The sequence below is a fragment of the Geotrypetes seraphini genome, chromosome 10, assembly GCF_902459505.1.
Source record: "Geotrypetes seraphini chromosome 10, aGeoSer1.1, whole genome shotgun sequence".
Taxonomy (NCBI): Eukaryota; Metazoa; Chordata; class Amphibia; order Gymnophiona; family Dermophiidae; genus Geotrypetes; species Geotrypetes seraphini.
Window position 1 is genome coordinate 50,888,232 of NC_047093.1, and position 22,142 is coordinate 50,910,373.

At 42.5% G+C, this 22,142-nt stretch overlaps 1 protein-coding gene across 5 annotated transcripts in view; it reads left to right on the top strand.

Annotated features, from left to right (window-relative positions):
* Nucleotides 1-22,142, top strand: part of NUP188 (nucleoporin 188) — a 198,761-nt gene that overhangs the window by 114,014 nt on the left and 62,605 nt on the right. For 4 of the 5 annotated variants that reach the window (XM_033962010.1, XM_033962012.1, XM_033962013.1 and 1 more), the window contains 9 exons: nt 4,801-4,888; nt 10,930-11,003; nt 11,154-11,268; nt 12,150-12,270; nt 13,767-13,833; nt 13,927-14,055; nt 16,594-16,727; nt 17,176-17,282; nt 18,227-18,433. In XM_033962010.1, coding sequence (XP_033817901.1) covers nt 4,801-4,888; nt 10,930-11,003; nt 11,154-11,268; nt 12,150-12,270; nt 13,767-13,833; nt 13,927-14,055; nt 16,594-16,727; nt 17,176-17,282; nt 18,227-18,433 — 1,042 coding nt within the window. The remainder of the gene's footprint in view (nt 1-4,800; nt 4,889-10,929; nt 11,004-11,153; nt 11,269-12,149; nt 12,271-13,766; nt 13,834-13,926; nt 14,056-16,593; nt 16,728-17,175; nt 17,283-18,226; nt 18,434-22,142) is intronic. The other variant, XM_033962011.1, reaches the window with a different exon arrangement.

The window sequence follows — 22,142 nt, forward strand, 5'->3', positions numbered from 1 at the left end:
TAGTGGAATCAACCCTCAAAAAATATTTTCCTACCAGAGTTCATGCTTTATTGCCTCCGGGACGTGAAGGCCATACTATGGACGTTTGGATGTCGCTTTATCAAAACTCTATGCTGTTGAGCAGAATCCTTAATTACACTTTCTTCACTTTTTACCTATCGAGGCCAGAATGATCTTCAAATTTGGTTGCCTCTGCTTCAAGACCCTCCTCGGCACCGCACCCACCTACCTCCTGAACAGCTCACCCTACAGGACAAACTCCGCCTCTTGCAGAACATTACTTTTCACATTTCCTTCTCCCAAAGGATGCAAATTCAAAAGATTCTTCATCAGGACACTCTCCTTTCAAGCAGGGCTCTGGAACAACACCTTAAGTGACCTAATCCTGAATGTACTAACTTACCATTCATTCAGAAAATCACTAAAAACCCACTTATTTGACTAATTTATCTGATCCTTCAATTCTGCTCATCTCCTACCTCATCTTACACATTCCTTCCTCCTACTCTATACACCCTGACACTCAAATGACTTCTGCCCCTTCCCAAATCTAACTGATATAACCTCACTGTCCTTATAGCACCTCTTTTTGTACACCGTCTTGAACTGAAAAGGTATGACGGGATATAAATAAAGCTATTATTATTACATGTCTTTGTATCTTTAACAACATGTTCAATGGTTGACCGATTTCAAGCAATACATTCCTTCAGAGCATCTTCTGGAATTTCAGCAGACTATTCATACTTTGTCACAGACTGCAACGTATCTTCCAAGATCACTCTCTGATGCTTTTCATCTGTCTTCCAGAGCGTCTGCTTTGTCAGTAGCTATTAGATGCCTAGCTTGGCTCAGACTCTTTCACTGTACCATCAACGTTGGTCTCTCATATCAACCAACCTATGACTTCTCACAGTCCTTATGGAAGGTTTATCTTTTTATTTATAGCATGCCTGCCTATTTAAAAACACAAACAAACCTCATTTGCCCGCGACTCCATGTCATGTTTTTGATTTTCAGCAGTATTCATACTTCATATTTCCTATGAACTTCCCTGCATTGTGGGAAATCCACCATGGATATAGAGCCTGTAAGGTATTTTTTTTTCCTGTTGTCTAAACTCCATTCCACTAACAGGGGAATCTAACATGGGTGTAGAGTCTGTAACATTGGATTCCTCCAAATCTCAGCATGCATTGCTCAGGCTGCAACTGCTTCAGGATTCCAACATGAGATGTTGAACCTTTAAGGTGATATTTTCCTATTGCTTGAATACTTTGATTTAAGGACAATGATGGGATCTAACAGGGGTGTAGAGCCTGTAAATTAGATTCCTGCCATATCAGATCTCTGTACTGTTTTCATTTCAAACAGGATCAACTAGTTTTTCTCTCGCAACATGCCTTCCACTGTACTATCAATGTTTATACAGTACCTTCCAGAAGGCATCCATTTATTTCAACTATTTTCCCTACATCTGTTCTCTAAATAACATTTTATACACAACTTTTTACTTCATCTCCTTTTGATTCTAAAAGGCCCAGAGGTTTGGAAGTGGCTGAAGGGGAGGAGGAGGCCACTATATCCTTTTTAGGATGTTTCTTTTTCTTTTTGCTCCAATTTATTTCAGTCATAGTCTCTGGACTGACGGTTTCTTCTATATAATCTACAATAAACACTTTTGCATTCTGGAGTCAGTATGTGCATTTCAGTCTTGTTCCTACTGGATTTTCCATACAGGTCTTTTACATTTCTTTCAGTTTTGTTCTATGCACATAGATAATTTCTGTGCTTGAATGCACTTCATCTCAACTTCTCCTTGCTGCTGAGTCACTCAAGTTGCACTCTACCATATACCTCAGTTGGAGATTCTAGTTCTTGGGCTCTCTGTCAACGGACTGATAATATTTGGCCTTAGGAAAGTACTCGACATACATCTTTCCATCGCAAATTACAATTTTGTTTTAGACAATCTTCTCCTCATTGTCTACCAATTGCGGCCTTTCTCCTGGGTGGAACGGACTAATACCTCTGTGCATTTCCTCCAATTCCTCTCTTGCTCAGTTCGCTAGTTCAGCTTCAGCAGGACTTGGCTTCCAGGCTTCTTGTAGCCATGATACTTTTTTTTATTCTAACCAGGAACAAAAATTTTTCTCTCAGGAGTTGAAAGTCTGTTTTTCACTTTTTTGTGCAGACACTGTTTTTTTCTCATCCTTCCAGACTCTAGGCTTCGTCCAGACAACCTTCTTGCAGCAGCCCTATGAGGAGTGGGGGAGATGGGTTTCACTGTTCTAGGCGCTTTATATTATTAAGCTGTTAACCTACTTCATACTTCCTTCTGGGAATTATTTTCCTACCCCTCTCAGCTCTTGGCTTCACTTCAGTCAGAGTTTGCCTTAGGGTTATGAGTACTTTCTATGTTCAGGTCAACAAACTGTTCATCCTCTGATTTCCAGCTTTGTATAGGTCTTGTTGACCTCCACCAGTCTCTAATAGTTTGGGATACTCAACTTGTTCTCTCTACTCTGTTGTTCCCTTCTTTTAAATCTTGTAAAGTTTTTGCACCATGGTACAGTAGTTTCTCTGTACTTGTTTTTGTCTGGACAACAGAAGTCAAGAAATGTCGTATACGTCTCATCATTGTGCATCTATTTCCTCTTTTAAATCTCATTCTCGCCCTGGAGAAATGGCTCTTCATACCTTGGACTGCAAGAGAACCTTGGCTTTCTCTTACAAGGAACTACGCTCTACAGAACCTCTTCTCACCGGTTCATCCCCTTCATTTCACACGGGTTAGCTTAGCCTATCCCTGGAGATCTATTCCATCATACCTTACAATCTGTATCTTTTTTGCCATGTTTGGGTTATACTGCCACTTGGGGCATTTCTGATAGCATGTAAGATCTCAGCCATTGTGGCTTCAGTTGCATTCTTACGTTCCTCTCCTATAGGTACATTCTGCAATGCAGCTTCTTGATCCTCAGTTTACTCATTCATGCCCCTCTCCTGTCTGCAATTTTTCTAGAAGGGAGGGTTGCTTTGGCCAAGTAGCTTTCTATAAAATTTCTTTCCTTCATTGGCCAACTCCCTCCATCCCGTTCAAATAAGCTAGGGAGCCCCATATGTGAGAATATGCTGCCTGCTTGTCCTTGGATAAATCACAGTTACTAACCATAACAGGTGTTATCCAGAGATAACAGGCAGATATTCTTACAACCCACCCACCTCCCCTGAAGTACCACGAGCAGGTGTTGAGTGTGAAGGCACTTGCGCATGCGCGGTGTGGGCAGTTGCACGTTTCTTGAAACTTAAAGTGATAGTACCAGTTTCATACTGTCCATACCAGGCTCCGTGGATGATTGTCTGTACCAGGCTCCGTGGATGATTGTCACCCATATGTGAGAATATCTGCCTGCTGTCTACGGATAACACCTGTTAGGTTAAGTAACTGTGCTTTTTTGTGTGCATTATCTAGGATCCTTGTGGAAGCTTCTACATTTCTTACATAGTGCCATAATACGTCCTTTAACTAAGTCTGCAGTTATCTGTTTGGAGCCTCAACTTTTAGTATGTAAGAGCACAATCTGAACAAACTACTGAAGAACAAATTACTACTTATCATTGCTATAGAACAAACTGATGTAAGAGCCTGATGCTCACCTTGTGAGTGAAAGGGATGCTTCGTTTTACCCTGTTTAGTTAAATCTTGATGTACTGCCCTTCAATATAATCAGAGCAATGTATAATAAAACCAATTAAAAGAAAAAAAAAATAAAGGAACTGCATAAAGTATTGCCTCTCAAACTTTTTTAGCTCTGGCACACTAAATGGAGCAAATATTTTTTGTGGCACATTATAATTGAAATTATAAAATTGCAAAACCAACAAAAAATTAAATTTGAGAGTTATTTATTTAAAGTTCTTTAAGCTATGTATGGGTAATTATAACAACTGTGAAACTAAAGTAGATATAACAGACTTGCTAATCAGTGTGGTGGATGAGCTTGTTTTTGAGTGCAAATTAACTCAAAATGCAGTTCACTAGTCGACAAGCAAACACACATTTCATCATTCACCACCTGCAGTCATTCTCTTTTTGTCAGTTTAATTTCTGTCAGAGATGAAAATCCAAGTTCACAAAGATAAGGTCCAAATGGTAACAAATCCTTAATTGCTTTGTTGCTCAAGTTAGGATAACTACTGCATAAAAAATAAAAATAAAGCTAAAATTACTTGCTGTTAGTTTTCAAGGACCAATCATGTCAAGAAATGATATTTGTCTGGGTGGTTGAATCCTTACGCATGCAGACGCTCATAACGTTGACAGATTCTTGCGTATGCGATGTACACATGTCATTTACTTTAGTGTATACTTATGAAGTGAATTTTTAAAAATAAGTAGAGTGTGGTAGAGTGTGGCGCAGTGATTAAAGCTACATCCTCAGCACCCTGGGGTTGTGGGTTCAAACCCATGCTGCTCCTTGTGACCCTGGGCAAGTCACTTAATCCCCCCATTGCCCCAGGTACATTAGGTAGCCGGGACAGACAAGGAAAAATACTTGAGTACTTGAATAAATTCATGTAAACCGTTCTGAGCTCCCTTGGGAGAACAGTATAGAAAATTGAATAAATAAATAAATAAAAGTAAAATTCTGGAATCTCTCGTGGCATATCCGGAATCTCTTCAGGGCACACTACTGTGCTAAGGCACACAGTTTGAGAGACACTGGCAGAAAGGATAGAAACAGATAAAAAATAAATATGGAGAGGTTTTACTTCAATGATTCTTTCTTCTTCCAGGTTAACAACTGTAATTAATCCCCCAATGGATTTTGTTGCCTCTTGTGTTAACTGTTTGACTGTGTTGGCTTCCCGGATACCAGCAAAGGTAAGACACCCAACATGCATAGTAGTAAATTCTTCATCGACAGACATGGGGCATGCAGCCACACGAATAAATACAGTACAATACAATATTTATTCTTCCATTCTACAATATATCAAAATTGGTTCTATGTGTATCACAATAAAATATGCTAACTATTTCTAGGACATAAAATAAAATTCAAAAACTAAACAAATTCTAGCATCCAAGTAAAAATTTTTCAGTCTTCAATTTCTTACAAAAACATAAATATTTCCGCCCTAATCTGACTTTCAAATGAAGTGAGTTCCATGTTAATGCAATTGATAGGATAATCTCAAATTATCATATCTTATATCTAATAATGTAACTTTTACCCACTCCCCCCTTTCAACCATCACTTTCAAGTCCGTCTTGTCGATGTCTTTAATGTCCACCTCCCCTTCTTTCCATAGACATTTCCTTTAACTATTATTATTATTTTTTTTAATCTCTATTTTAATATTTTATTGTAAACCGGCTAGATACTCTTTGATGGTCGGTATATTAAAAATCAATAAATCAATAAACTTGAACTAGAAAGCATACCTAAAGGTTTTAAAATTTCTCCAGTATCTGCATTAGTGTCTGCATTGGATATGGTCTGAAAATATTTGCAGGAAGTTTCTACCTTTAGTGAGGGTCCAGTATTTGACATTAGTGGACCAATCAGCTCCCGCACAAAGAAGAACATCTGATTTGAATTTGACTTTTGGAAGTTGTGAGGAGTGGCCTAGTGGTTAGAGCAACTGCCTCAGCATCCTGAGATTGTGAGTTTGATTCCCACTGCAGTTCTTTGTAACTCTGGGCAAGTCATTTAACACTTCATTGCCCCAGTGTACAAAAATAAACCGCTTTGGCTATGTAATCCATGCAGATAAAGCAGTAAACAAATTCCATTCCCTTTACTCTTTAGATCCAAATTGACAGTGACTTTTGCTTTAGAAATGGATTTCAGTTCAGTTCTTAGAGTTCATTTCTGCTTCGTGGATAAATTGTTTTGGGGATTAAAGATTAGACTTAGTTCCTGATTTATCTAGAATGACTAAGAAATGCCATCAGGAGTTCTTGGCCCAAGCACTTAGTTTTATTTACTTTTTCCTTGCACTTGTGTTATATGTTTTGAAAATAAGATTAATGTTGTTTAACCTATTTACATATGTGGTGGGAATGTAGTTTGGTATAAGGGTTTTGTTTCTCAGTCTTCCGAGTGCTCTCACAAATAGTGGGTAAGCGGTTACCTGTAACAAAGGAAGCAGCATTATTGTATAGATATGTGGTATAGCTAGAAGAGGGTGAGCTACAGTTTTGTCAACTGCCCTTGATAGCTGCCTGACTGGTACTTGCGGCTAGTTGGAAACAATCGATCTGTCCTGACTGGTGATGAGTTATGGCAAAACTGGATGGCTGGCATGATATAAATAAATTGACTGCAGTAAAACATGGAAGACCTTATTGCTATAATAGGATTTGGAAGTCGTTTGAATGCCATGAACAATATTTTGGATAAGATATACTTTAGGGAGCTTTTGATAGGAGTTGCTGTTATTTGTTGAGTACTGGATATGGAAAGAGAGGGGGCTTTGGGGGAGGCCTTGGGAGTGGCTTCTAAACGTACCTTGTGGCTCCTTGGTTGGTCGGTGGACTCGACTGAGTTTAGATTTTAAGGTCGATTTCCCTTTAAGAGTTTTTTTTTTTCTCTTTGGAGAGGAATTGGATAAGTTGGTCCACAGTTTATGTGACTCCAAAGTGCCTCAGTTGCCAGAGGATAAGCCTCAGCAGTCCAATAGGGGAGGTTCCGCTGATACTGTCATGGCAGGGTGTTTTCTGCGGCCTCTTCTTCCAGGGGTTTTTCCTTCTGGTGTATGCAGTCCTCCCTCTCTCTCTCTCTCTCTCTCTTCTTCTTCTCAGCTTGCACAATGATGGTGTTTGGATCCTTCCCCCGGTTCCTGTGGGAGCCTGTTTGAGGGCCTTTTACCAGAAGTGGACCTAGATCACAGCAGATCATTGGGTCCTAGAAGTGATCTGTGATGGGTATGTTGTTGAGTTGAATCGGCCCCTGCCAGAAATTTTCCTCTCCTCCCCTTGTCTATCCCTGTGGAATAAATGAGCTTTTAATCAAACTCTAAAGAGGTTACTCAATCTCAGGGTCCCATTTCCGTGTTCGATCGGGTCCTTTTTTTCTTACGGCTTGGCTCTTAAGAGGGAGCATTTAAGCAAGAGAGGTTATTCAGATAGTTTGGCTTCTACTCTTTTAGGTTCTTGGAGGTTCTCGACTTACCATTTGTACATATGCATCTGGTGTTTCTTTGAGGACTGGTATTCTGCGAGGGCTGTGGTTCCCCTTCGCATTTCTGTATCTTGCATCCTGGATTTTTTGCAGGATGGGCTTGAAAGTGTGGCCTTGTATGGTCCTCTTGGCGGGTTCAGGTGGCGGCCTTGTCGTCTTTTAGAGGCCTGGTACGTGGACGGCGGTTGTCTTCTCATTCTGATATGATCTGTTTTTTGAGGGCACAAAGTTGCTGCGTCCTTTGGTTCTGGCCTGGAATCTCAATCTGGTCCTCTTGGTGCTTGTTCGTCCTCCTTTTGAGCCTCTGAGTTTCTGCACGTTGAAAGACCTTACATTGAAGGCGGTGTTCTTGTGGCCATTATTCAGTGAGATGTGTGTTGGAGTTGCAGGCCTTCTCTTGTCAGGCTCCCTTTTTGGAGTTTTCTAGGGAGCGTGCTGTTCTGTGGCCTGTTCCATCCATAATTGATGGAAAGTGCAAAATTAATTGGCTAGTAGCATGTTAAAGCATACCACGTTCAGGAAAAAGTATAAAGTGACTAACATATCTAGGGTATTGCCCAAAAAGAGATATAAAATCCAGTAAACAAACTTTTAAATACATACAAGTATGTGTGACATTATCCTGATGGCTCCTGCATTGGCTCTTATCACTAGCCTTGGAAACCTTTGAAAAGGCTTCTCTGGGCATGTACAGGTATTTCTGTGGTATACACAGCTTCCCTCTTCCTCTCTGTTCAGTCTTTTTCAAATGCTCTAACCAAAGGCAGCTTTCTCTCTCATTTCTCCTCACATTACGTTAAAAAGAAAAATAAGCATCAACACAAATCAGTGGACTGTGGGTGTAACAGAGGCCAAGAAAGGCAAGGCAGAGGGCTTTAAGAGCACAACAGTACCAGATAAAAGTATCTATAAACCCAGTCCCCTTCAGCTGGTACAGGAACAATAACAGAAATCAACCAAGAGACCAGCCCACCCTGAACATTTTCCTTTCACCTCCGGTCCTAAAAAGCACAGAGCACTTCTAGGGTTTTCAAACACCCCTATCAACCACCCCATGCTTGTTCATCAACTGGAGACTTCTCCAGCTATAGCAACCTCTATGGGAAGCTCTCTTCAGTCAACTCTTTTACAGCTTCTTCAAAAATTCCAATTAGAGAGTACTTCCTTCTTCCAAAAGTCTTCTCACATCTCTGTCCCTCTCAGGAGCCTGGGGCACTGTCACACCACAAACTTGAGCACAACTGTTTTATGGAAATTAGCCTACCTGTATGGAACCTAGCTTTCTTGGATGTCGATGGGTTGGGTTTTTTTTTCAGTACCAGGAAAATGCCTTATTATTGGGAATCTGTAAGGATCAAAGCCTCAGCTTGTCTCCAAAGAACCTCTTTCCTTGGACATCAGAGGCCCCTCAGGATCCCATTCAAGGTGCTCAAAGGGAGGCTCATGCCTTCTCAAAGTTTCTCCAGATCTCTGCCCTTATGCTGGATAAGCAAGACTTCACAGCTGTTTTAGTCCCTCAGTGCTTCCAAAGAGGTTCTTTGCCTTCTAATCCATCACATCTCTAATATCTCCAACTCAAGATCTGGCAGACAGTGCTGACCACACAACTAACTTTGATATGGATCTCAAATATAAGGTTAACACACAGGCCAACATGCCACCTGGAAAAGAACAGAAAACACTTGAGATCATAGGTGAGAAAATATACTCAGTATACTCAGTCTGATACTGCAGCCCATCAGTTCCAGTTTCTCCCTGGAACAGTAGCATGGAATGTTGCTATTTACTTAGGTTTTTTTTTATTAGGTACTTGTGACCTTGATTGGCCACCATGAAGGCGGGCTACTGGACTGGATGGACTATTGGTCTGACCCAGTTGGGCTATTCTTACGTTCATATGTTCTTATCACCCTCTCATCCAGAAAGTAAGCTGACATTACTCACTTCTCCAAAGAAGGATTGGTAGGAATAGCTATTCCTTCTAAATCTGGACCTGAAAGAGTGCAGTTTCCATCTTACTAAGGCAAACTACAATGCTTATGATAGTTCCTTTCATTCCTCTGCAATCACCACGGAAAGGTGGTATATCAAATCCCTTTATCTTTACTATAGTGGCATACAGAACAGCAGGGTCTTGGCAATCTATCCTCAGAGATGATCTCTTTGACTGTCTCACAGATGCCCCTTGTCTGAGGAAAATCTCTTTTGTGAGAAAGTGAAAGACAATTTTTCTTTCATCAAGAATCATTTTTCCATTCTCTGGCAGCTCTCCACTCCTACTAGTGAGCAATCAGTGCTTTTCTAAAGGAGGTTGGCAATAAAGTTACAAAAAACAAACCTATTCAGAAGCCATCACCATAGGAAAAGAGATCACAGCCTTACACATTGCCCACACAACAATGGTAGTTTACATAGCCTTATCGACAATGCCAAAGACCCTGAGAATGCAAGCAACAGGCTACCAGAGCATCTGTTTTGTTTGAACCCTTCCAGACCATTTGACAATCTGCTAGATGGGGGTAGAATAATATATTTCAAAGAGGTGTGGAGATCCATTTATTATGGACAAATGAGTTCTGAAAATCATCACCCAAGGATACTGAATAATCGTCTCCAGGCTCAGTGTAACTTCCAACTTCCTGAAGGTGGGATGTGGCAGAGGAAAGGCCTTGGTGGGACTGGCTGCTGGCCAGAGGCAGTTTGTTTTCAGTGCTGCCTCTACCAGTGGCCTCAACATTTTACTCCTGGTGGAATTCTACGCTACTGTGCAATTCAGAATTTGTGCAGAATTCCCCAGGGATGCAGAAATACCTGCTATCTATGCAGATTTTTGTGTCAAGTGGGTTGGCACTCCCTCGCTGCAGCCCGAATCATTGCCGGAAACATCTTCGAGCAGCATTCAGGGGCTCTGCAGGCTTCTCTCTACCGCAGTCCTGCCCTCTCAATGATGTCACTTCCTTGTTTTTGGTGGGACTGCAGTAGAAGGAAGCCTGCTGGATTGCGGACAATGGGGAGAGAGAGATATCGGCTGTGGGGGACAGGGGTGAAAGAGATGTTGGCTGGGGGAGTCAAGTGTGAGAAAGATGTTGGCTGTGGAGGCAGGGGTGAGAGAGATGCTGGCTCAGGAAGAATAGGGAGTGCTGGCTGGGGACAAATGGGGAGAGAGATGCTGGCTCGGTGGGGGGAGGTGAGCAGGGTGTGAGGGGAAAGTATCTGGGGGGTTTTTGGTTTATAGTGTAACCTGGCCTTTAGTTGTATAAATGCTGTCTCCTACTCCTACTAATTTGATATCTTCTGCTAGAAGAAAGTCACTAAGCAAGAAAAATTTGAAGGCTCTTTGTTTTCTCTAGTATAATTTAATGAAAATACTAAATTGTACTGAAATTCTGGATAATTTTTTCAAAGTCTTTCCTGGACTATGGGAGAGAGCTGTAAGAATTATGTTATCTAATTATGTGACTGCATTCTTCTGCTGTCTACAGATAAGCATCTCTGCTGTCCTTGGGCATGAGCACTGGGTGTATCAGGATATGGTTTATGGGATGTCAACATAACACTGAGTGTATCTGAATATGGGTTGAAAGATGGCATCATGGCTCTGGGGATGGTGGCATGGTACCCGGCATATCTAGGAGTTAATGTGTGGCTGGGTCTGGTTGACAATGAGCAAGTGGGGAAACGGTTGTTTAAGTTTGTGCAGACACTCCCTATAGTTGCCTGTCTCTTTCCTCTTTAGGTTTGGACCGACTTACATCATACAGGCTTCCTACCATTTGTCACAAATCCGCTCTCCAGCACGACTTTGATGAGGTAACTGGACTGTAGAATGACAGCTTTATACTTGGAAATGGGCAGGAAAATTTTTGGCATACTGTCTCTGTTTAAAAAGGCACTCTTAAGTTATCATTTATTGTGTCCACCTTGCTCAGTACATCATGATGCATGCTCTCTCCTGCACAGTGCTGAAGGGATGAATGCCGGTGGATATGGAAATTTGTTGATGAGGATTGAGCAGCCCCAGGGAGAATATAGGGTTACAAATGCCTTCCTACGCTTAGTCACAACACTTGTCAAGGTAAAGATCTTCAAGACTTTTGAAGTAGCCATACCTATTATTACTACTACTACTACTACTTCTACTTCTTATCATTTCTCCATATTGAGAGGGTCTATTGCATGGGGAAAAAATACCTTTGGACTAGAAATGGAACTTTGCTTCTGGAAGTAATAGTGGGCTTGAAGGAGTCTGGGACTGGTTTTTCTGAGTTTTAAATTAAGTTTTCTTTTTAATAAAATGTTGAATTATGTTTAGTTGCAGACCTAACTTATCTCATGTTCTAGCCTGCCTACACTGGGTGTTTTAGCTTGGGCATTTTAGCTTCTTATGATTATCTCAGCATACACAATATTGTATTCCGCCCTCCTGGACATGTAACAGAATGACTGCAGATCTTAGATAAGTGACCTGCTAGTGTGCGCTTAGGACCAATGATAGTTAAGAAAAGTAACACGTGAGAAGTTTTTTCTAGAATTCAATTGTATAGCCAGAAAAGTGTATAAATATCACTGTAACTGCCTGATTTCCGGACTCCTGAAGCTGCCAGCTTGGGGGCTCAGGAGTCTGATATGCTGAATAAAATATACCTGTCGCTTTCTTCAAGTCTCTAAGTTTTGTGGCTGACCAAAGTGACCTTTCAGGCTAAGGAAGAGTTCCTCAGAATTTTATGTTATGTCCCAGAACATATCTGTTGTGTAATGCTGATTAAGTTTAGCATACTTAATCAGCATTGAGTTTAATGTTATTCCTTCCCAGTAAGACTCCTAGAGGGTTAGTCTATATCAGCTGTAACTCCTCATTGGATGTTCTGTAGTCATGGCTGTCTGGAGCTCTGAGATCATAGTTAGCAAGAAGGATGTGGTGCCTTATTTTCTTATTATTGGTGCTTTTACTTGCAGGGACAACTTGGTAGTACCCAGAGCAGAGGGCTCATGCCTTGCATTTTGTTTGTGCTGAAAGAAATGCTGCCCAGCTACCACAGGTGGCGCTATAACTCCCATGGAGAGCGGGAACGCATTGGTAAAGAAAACATTTTAGAGTCTGGATGTTATAGTAAATATTCTATGACCCTGATTCAGGAGAAAAAATAGGCTGGGGGGATGCACATAGATCAATCTTGGAGATAAGAAAGAACATCCATGCTCAGTCAGACCAAGGTCCACTAAACTCTGCATTCTGTCTTGAACAGCAGCCAGTCTGGGTAACAAATACCTGGCAGATCCCAAAAGATAGATCATATTTTTTATAGCTTATTCCCAGGGATAGACATTAGCTTTCCCAGGTCTACCTGGATGATAATATTTTGTGGACTTTTTCATCCTGGAACTTTCCAAATCTTTTTTTGAATCCTGATATGTTAGATGCCTTGACCATATTTTCTGGCAGCAGATTTCACTGCTTAAATATGTGCTGCGTGAAAAAATACTTTTTACAATTTGTTTTCAGTCTGCTGATTGTTAGTTTCATGGAATGTCCTCTTGTTTTTATGTTGTTTGAAAGGTTGAAAAAGCCATTTTCTATTTAATCATTCCACCCTAATTGTGATTTTATAAACTTCTAACATATCTCCTCGGTTGTCTTTTCTCCAAGCTGAAGAGCCCTATTCTGTTTAACCTCTCTTCATAAGGGAGCTGTTCTGTTCCCTTTATCTTTCTTTTGTGTTGCCCATCTCTGAACCTTTTCTAGTTGCACTGTATCCTTTTTTGAAATAAGTAACCACATTTACACACCTTACTTGAGGTGTGGATGCACTAGGGACCTTTATAGAAGCATTCTAAGGGCTCCTTTTATGAAGGTGCGCTAGCGTTTTTAGCGCATGCACTGGATTAGTGCGTGCTAGCTGGAAAACTACCGCCTGCTCAAGAGGAGGCTTTAGCGGTTAGCGTGCGGCATTTTAGTGTGCGCTATTCTACGCGTTAAGGCCCTAACGCACCTTTGTAAAAGGAGCCCTAAGAGTTTCAGCATAGTTCTTTATCCCTTTTCAAATAATCCATAACATTGTATTGGTGCAAAGTCCAGAAGACAAAACAACAAATTCCAAATAGCACCAAAAGGTTCCACAAAGGAAATGAATCAGCAAAACAACAAAAAGATTGTGGAACAGACGATCAGATGTACCAGTTTGTAGTTTAATAAGTGTCCAAAAACTAAAAACAATAATCTTAAAAACAATCCACAAAGGATGTATACAGTCACAGGTGACTCTCAAGATAAAAAAACACAAAACAAATAATAGATACCCTGCCTCTGGAGGTACTTACAAAGAGTGAGGTCACTCAACTTTTCCTGCTTACATTATTTGGTTTACATCCTTTGTGGATTGTTTTTAAGATTACTGTTTATAGTTTTTTGGACATTTATTAAACTATAAACTGGTACATCCGATCGTCTATTCCACAATCTTTTGTTGTTTTGCTGCATTAAATTTTGCATTAGATCTCTGAAGTTCTTGTACATGGTTTTTGAACTTGAAAAAACATTATTTGGCCTTAATCAAAGTCCTTCTGTTTTTTCAGGTTGTCTAATCCTTGAACTGATCCATGCCATTCTCAATTTGTGTCCTGAAACAAACCCACACAGCAGGTGAAATGAAACCTAATACATTCCTTCTACATAGTTATTTCTCCTTCAAACTAAGAGTGGTTTTATTTTACTGTTTGTTCTTATGTTTCAAAGCAGCACTCCCAGTCTGCAGTCCCTCTGTGTCTTCAGCCTGGCAAATACTGAAGCAGGACAGGCCATCATCCATATCATGGGTATTGGGGTAGACACCATCGATGTGATCGTGGCAGCCCAGCTTGGCAGGTAAGCCAGCAACATTCAGGAGAAGATCTAAGAATTCCAAAAGAGATTTTAGTTTATAAAGATTAATGGCATTCCACTTGCAATCTGAGCTTAGGAATTGTATTTCATTGTATTTATTTAATATCTTCATGACAAAGTGACTGAAGAATTAGATATCTGCTGATATCTAAATCCACTAAGGGAATGTCCAAATCCACGCTTCACTTATTCTGTAGAGCAGTGTTCTTCAACTGCTGGTCCATGGACCAGTGCCGGTCCGCAAAATTTCCTGCTGGTCCACAGGGCCGGCACGTGCATTGGGCCCCATTCAGTGCTCTTCAGCCGCTGGTCCCCGGTGTGATCGATGCGGCATTGTCTTCGGGCCGGCTCCCTCTTCCTCAGTGCTGCAGTGTACAAAGCCATGGGCAGAGGCTCCTATATGCGTCCTGCACCTGAACCAGAAGCCTTCTCTCTGATGTCGCAACGTCAGAGGGAAGGCTTCCAGATGAAGAGCGGGACACTGCCCACGGCTTTGTGGACTGCAGCACTGAGGAAGAGGGAGCCGGCCCGAAGATAACACCGGGGGGCAGGCCAGAAGGCAAGGCACAGCATGGAGGGAGGAAGACAACAATGGTAGGGAGAATGATTTTATTTTTTAATTTAGTGATTGATTTATAGTTGCTGTCTGTTCAGGAAGAAATGCATTTGTTTTTTCCTCTGGGGTTGTACTGCATGCAGAGTCTTGCATCTTATGATTTGTTTATATTAGTACTTTTAGTTTTTGGTCCCGTATTTGCATGGGGTTATCTGTGTTCTGGTAGGAATGAATATTGAGAAGCATATACAGTGTGCTTTGTGTAGTTTAATTTTGTGGTTAACCATTATGTGTTGTTAATATGAATATATTGTGTGTGTGCATATATATGAAAAATGAACGAAAAAAATGGTGTTATAATTAGTACTATTATGGGGGCGGGGTCTGGCCCACAACTTAGCCCAGTGTTCTTCAACTGCTGGTCCGTGGACCAGTGCCAGTCCACAAAATAATTATTTTATTTCCACTGGTCCATAGGTGTCAAAAGTTTGAAGAGCACTGCTGTAGAACCTCCCAAGACTTACAAAGACATAATTGCTGTAGTTTTCTATGGAGTAGGGACACTAAAATTTCATCTTCTTGAAATTGTTAAAAAAACTCTCTCCTTAGATATTGGGGCAAGGGTTGGTCTTCTTGGGTAATTTTAAAGGAAAGGGTATCTTTGTGCGTAATAATTTCCTCTTTATGAGGTAACATTTTACTGTCAGAATCAGGGGAGGGGTGGCTGTTCTCGAGCCCATTGTTGGTTCCCTTGAAATGTTTGCAGGTTTCTTTTGAATTTTGGATAGGTCTTTGGTCTATTGAAATGGCCAAATGATCCCTTAAAGATCAATGGCATTAATTTAAGGAGACATCAAGGACATGATCACCTTGGACCATAACACCAAGAGCTGGAAAGTAACAGAGGGCTAATGAACTCACTCAGGTAGAACACATGCTGATCCCTTGCTTTCATTGCACCTCATCTCTAAGGTCTGGATTCTCTAACCAGCACCAGTAGGCACTCAGGCTCAGTAAAAAATGCCATTTAAACAACATTTTTAACAGAGTTTCAAGGCGCCTACCAATGCCTAAAAAATCTTCACTAGAATTGCGCCTCAGTAGGCGCTTTAGGCTGCCTAATGCTACTGTGGGTGGGGCTAACACCAGAAGTGGCATTAGGTGGCCTAAAGTGCCTATGGAGGTGCGATTCACATCAAAGGTAGGTACTGGAAATGTGTTCTACATTTCTGGCTCCTACCTTGCAAGAGGCTCAATTCTGTACTTGGCACTATCGAGTGATTGACATGCGATTGGCAGCATGGGTATATAAGCCTGGAGGATCTATACCTTAGGTGTATAAGCTTTGAAAATTATTGCTTCTCACATATTCTGGGTGGCACTGGTCTGGCATGGACAATAAGGAAGATAAATTTTGTCTTATTCATTTATTTTCCTTGTGTTCTGCCAGACCAGTCTGGAGCCCACCTGTAAAAGCCATAGCAATCAAGGGCTCTCAGACAAATTCAGAAAGCTAACAAGGAGTATGTTGTAGCACACTCTGAAGCTAGTCATACTCTGGGTGTATGGAATTATTATTTTCTAGGTTAATGACCACAAAACAATGTTTTTGATTGTCTCAGATTTGGCTTTGGTAATTAAATGTAACAGCTGCCTTTGGTTGTCATAGCTTTGATATAAGATACAGGGATGCTGAGGAGCTGAAGTCAGTATTGATTCCCAATAAGGGGAATAAAGTCAGCTCTGAGCGTTTTTTTTCTGGTTTCATCTGTTTCAGAGGGACATAACCCACATCTGAACTGGTCTGACAGGACTAAAGGAAAGAAAATAAACAAGCAAGCCTAAATTTCACCTTACTATTGGTGTCAAATTGAGACTTCAAGAGGCAGGGAGAAATGAGTAGGTGAGATGGGGCTTGGGCTTTTTGATGTGCTGTCATGCTTTTGTTTTTATGCTACACACAGCGGCGGATCACAGGGGCAGGGGCAACTACTCATTCAGACTGTGAAACTGGCTTTCTCTATCACCAATAATGTCATTCGCCTGAAACCTCCCTCTGATATTGTGTCTCCACTGGAACAGGCTCTCACCCAGCATGGTATGTATCTCTCATATGTCCCACCCCTCATTCCATGATAATTCTGGAAACTCAGCTTTATTGATTAGCAGTCATGGTATAGTTTAACATGGTATTAGGGATCCTGGGGATTATGTCATTGCATGATAATTCTGTAAAATCAGACTTACTGATTAGAAGTCACAGTATAGTTTTAACACGGTATCAGGGATCCTGGGGATTATGTCAATTCGAAGCCAGTATTCTGATAAGTGCTTGATACTAATGCAGTTGATGTATTTATCTGCACATCTACCTTCATGTTCATCATTACGATTGTCCTGTGTGTGTGTGTGTGTGTGTGTGTACATACATGCATGTATGTTATTTCCTCATTTCTATAGTGTATGTGCTGATGATGGCACTTGGGACCAGAAACCCTTTCTGCTTTTCCCTCTGAATAAGTTCTGATCTATTACCTTCTTTCCAGGCGCTCATGGGAACAATCTAATTGCTGTCCTTGCCAAGTATATTTACCACAAACATGACCCTGCTCTGCCACGCTTAGCTATACAGCTATTGAAACGCCTGGCCACGGTAGGACTTGATTTATGATGTGCTGGGGTTGGAATAGCTTTACTTAGTAATTTGCCAAGCAGCAATTTCTTGAAAATCTTTTGTAAATTTTATAAAGATATTTCTTGAACTGTGAGACATAAATATCACTGCTAAGTTTTTAGACACTTTTAATTTCAAGAAATGTGAAAACTACCGAGGCAGTTTGTCACTGTTAAGAGGGGAGTAGACACATCTGTAGTCTTCTGTAAGAAGGGAGGGAGAGAATTTGAAAAGCTGCAGGAATAGACATCCGTTGGGATGGCCAGAGAACTTGGGACCAACTGTGGGCTTCTAGTGGGGAACATGCATCCAGAAGGAGCAGATAGAGGCTCAGAAGCAGGTAGAAACAAATACTACAGTGTGTCAGAACAGCTGTATATGTGAATTTGTCAAAGTTCATGGTTTGGTTGTAATAGATTTCTTGTAGTCATTTTTTTTTTAATGGAGCTGGTGCATTGCTAGTACTCTATAGTAAGCTTGCTTATTAAAGAGATGCTTAGATGTAGAGAACTTGACTTGCAGTATTCCTGGAGATTTTGTTGTACTCTTCCCAAACCTTTCTGAATTGTATCAAATTTATCATTGGTACTGATCCAGTAAAACACTTGTGACAGTCCCAATCCAGAATGTGAGCAGAGCTTCTGTTAGAATGATTGGGGGGTGTCATCTCTTTTTGCTTTGCACCTTGCTTAGAAGAGGCAACCTATTGGATGCCTGCTTGCAGAAAGGAAAGGTTACAAATACCAAATTCAAAAAGTCTAAAAATAGTTAAACCATTTTTGATATGACTTAGATATAACATTGCTGCCTTTGCTTTTGTCTATGTGGGAGGAGATGAATGGAGCTGGAGCTGGACCTGGAGACTGGCTTTCATTCTGGGAAGAATGCCATGTAAGAACTATAATCTGTGCTTTTACTTCCAGGTGGCTCCAATGTCTGTATATGCCTGTCTGGGCTGTGATGCAGCTGCCATCCGTGATGCCTTCCTTACACGTCTGCAGAGTAAGATTGAAGACATTCGTGTTAAGGTCATGATCCTGGAATTTCTTACCATTGCTGTAGAGACACAACCTGGGCTTATTGAACTATTCTTGAACCTGGAAGCGAAAGATGGAAGCGAGGGATCAAAGGTAAATGAATTGGACACTTTTTAAGGCATAAGACAGTGAGATTTGAGCATGTTATATATCTCAGAAGATTGAATTAGCTACAGAATAGCAGACAACTTGACCAGGGAGAAATGGTTGATTAACTGGTGAGATGACAAGAGAGGGTAAGAAAAGATATTGTGAACTTTCCTTGGTTTTTAGCAGCAGTGAATATCCAGTTTCACTACTGGTGTGCAGTCAAGAACTGCAAAGGATTCACTGGCTCTCCAGAAGGCCCAGTTGTGTGGTGGCTGACATATAAAATAGGGCCCAGCTCTTTTCAAGTTCAAGTTTTATTAAGGTTTGTTGTACACGCAGTATCTAATACTTCAATGCGTAGAACATTTTAAAATAGGGGACAAAACAGAACAGTTTTATACATTTTTCATCTTTCTCTGGCTCTGAATTCAGAGGCAGACAGAAAAGCATTTATAAAGTGCTGTGGGGAAGAAGGTGAACAGCAGAAGAAATGAGAGCATGATTTTTTCATGCTTTTGTCAAAGGGTCCTTTTCTGCTAATGTTACTGCTGTGGGGTTGCTGATTCCTTCACATGACCGCTTTCTGTTGCAGGAGAAAGTGGAGTCACTGGCAGAGAAAGAAAAAGAGACTTGAAGGAGAATGTGGGGCAACAGAAAAATTTATGGGAGAGATAACCTAATGAGAAAGCACAGGGATGTCAGAGAGCATCAGAACAGTGTAGTTACTTACCTGTAACGTAGGTTCTCTGTGGACAGCAGGATAGTCAGCCACATATGGGTGTTGTCCCAACACCTCCCAATTTGCGGATAAGCTCTCCAATAGCTCAGAGAGATTTTTTTTTTTTTTTTTTCTGAGCACGTGCAGTGCCCGGACCCCACTGGGCATGCCCGAGCCCTACCCATTTCCCCCTGCTTCCCCCTAATCCCCAGGATGTTCCTAGCTGTGGCCGGGTTGGCCGTATGGGGAGGCGGGTGGGTTGTGTGGCTGACTATCCTGCTGTCCACGGAGAACCTACGTTACAGGTAAGTAACTACACTTTCTCCTAGGACAAGCAGGATGAGTCAGCCACATATGGGTGACTCCCTAGCCGAGGGATGTACCGACTGGACCTGCGCCTTAGCGCTTTGTGCATCCCTCGCCTGGCTGTGGAGGCCGAGCCGGGCAGGGTAATCAGGCAAAGCAGGTAAAGTTGTGGAAACAAGGTTTTAGATAAAGTGCTGTGTTAACTGAGCAATAATACTCACAGAACAATGAACTGGTCAATGACAATCAATGAACAGTGAGAAACCAACTGGTCAACAGTGACCATTCGTACTTGCATGTGAGAATTCATACTTGTCTATTCCACATTCAGTCTAGACAGGAGTGCTGGAAGACCTACTTAACTCACAGAACAGCGAAAACTGGTCAATGACAATCAATGAACAGTGAGAAAACCAACTGGTCAACGGTGACAATTCATAACTGGTCAATAGTGACAATTCGTACTTGCATATGAGAATTCATACTTGCCTATTCCACATTCAGACTAGACAGGATTGCTGGAAGACCTACTTAACTCACAGAACAGTGAAATTGGTCAATGACAATCAATGAACAGTGAGAAACCAACTGGTCAACAGTGACAAATCGTACTTGCATGTGAGAATTCATATTTGCCTATTCCACATTCAGTCTAGGAAGGAGTGCTGGAAGACCTACTTAATATCTATAACACCCTACTTGATCAGTGTTTGTCGATATTTATAACACCCTACTTGATCAGTGTGTTTGTCAAGGCTGTGCTAGTGGTTGCTGTCCCTCCCAGGAGGGAAGAGCCACTTCCAAGACTGCTCGGCCGAATGAATTTGGAGCGTGGAATGCTATGTCGAGGCAGTAGTGCTTGGTGAAGGTGTGCATGGAGGACCAAGTGGCTGCATCGCAGATGTCCCCTATTGGTGTGTGGTGCAGATGTGCCTTTGTGTTGGCTATGGTTCTGCGCTGGTGGGCGTTGGCTCCCACCTGCGGTTGATGCTGTGCTTTTCTATAGGTGAAGGGGATGCACTCTTATATCCAGCGCGAGCGCCTGCGTTTGGTGGCCGGAAGTCCTGGTCTGTTTTGGTCGTAGGAGACGAACAATTGAGGCTTGTCTAATCTGCTGCATAGTCAGGGCCCGCACACAGTCCAGGAGGTGTTGCTGAGGTGGCAGTGTGCCTCCCTGTGGGGAGATGTAGAGTGCCGGGAGGCACGCTGAAGCCACCTTCGGAAAGAATCGGGGGTGGGTTCTGGGTACCACCCTGTTCTCATGAGGGAGTGTGTCGGTAGACACGATGGTCAGGGTTTTCCCAGCCAGGAATATGGGATCTGCCTCCCCCAAAGGTTTGAAGGGGTCGAGGTGAGATGATGCGGCACCAAGTTGAGGTCCCATCCGGGCGGTGGTGGTCTAACCGGTGGGTGCAGATTGGACAGTCCCTTCATGAAATTTTGTGATTACTGGATGGCTCGACACTGGTTTGCTGTCTAGGCCAGCGTGGTATGCCGTGATTGCACTTAGGTGGACCTTGATGGAAGTGGGTTTTAGGTCCCCCTGAGATAAGCTCAGTATGTACTGCAGGATGTCCGGTAAGGGGCAGTTGTAGGGGTCTCGCTGCGTGTCTGTGCACTGGTAGCGGAACCTTCTCCCTTTCAATCCATAGCGTTTTCAGGTTGAAGGTCTTCTGGCTGCCATAAGAGTGTGCTCCACGTCTTGTGGTAGGTTCATCCTCTCATCATCCATGCGGTCAGGGCTAAGGAATGCAGGTTGTGGTGGAGGGTAAGGTTCCCGCGTTGTGTAATGAGAACACTGATCTGGAGCGGGGAGAGGTGGGTGAACCGCTATCCCTTGCCGGAACGGGAACCATGGTTGCAGGAGCCCGAACAGGGCAATCATGATCACCGTTGCTCTGTCCTGAAGAATCTTCTGCAGGACTTAGGGTGTTCCAACTCACAGACAGACCGTCGGGGCTGAGACGGCGATGGGTTGATCTCTTTACGCAGAAGGTCGAGTATTTTGAGTTCGGTTCGGTTGCAAACAGGTCGATGCTCGGTGTGCCCCAGGTGCTGAAGATCTTCTTCATCGCCGCTGGGATGAGACACCACTCATCGGGATCCAGCTGGTGGCTGAGTCTTTCTGCCAGGTCGTTCTGCTCCCACAGGAGGTAAGTTGCCTGGATGGGGCATTGAATGGAGTTGGAGAACTCCCACATGTGGCAAGCTTCCTTGCATAGCGAGGTTGACCCTATCCCTCCCTGTTTGTTGATATAGTGCAAGGCCACCTGGTTTTCTATTTGGGTGAGGACTGCCCTGCCTGTTTGAAGGTTTCGAGGGCCTTCCCTAAGGCCCTGAGCTCCAGTAGGTGGGTGGTCAGAGGTTGGGTACACTGGTCCCAGTGACGTCTGAGGTGCCCTTTCAGGGATCAAATGAGTAGTCTGGTGTGCTGCACAACAAAGACCGAAGCGTGCTGACGATGAGCTGCTGGCAGGGATGCACTGGGCCATGGATGTCATGGCGTCGATCTGGTAGTCCCGTAAGACGGCCTTGGTCTGCGTGGTGTCAATGACTGCCCAGATGAACGATATCCCCTGGGTGGGTATCAGGTGGGATTTCATGTAGTTGATGAGGAACCCTAGTTCTTGGAGGAGGGTTATGGTGGTTGACGGGGCTGCCAACTGTCGAGATAAGATAGGACGCGCA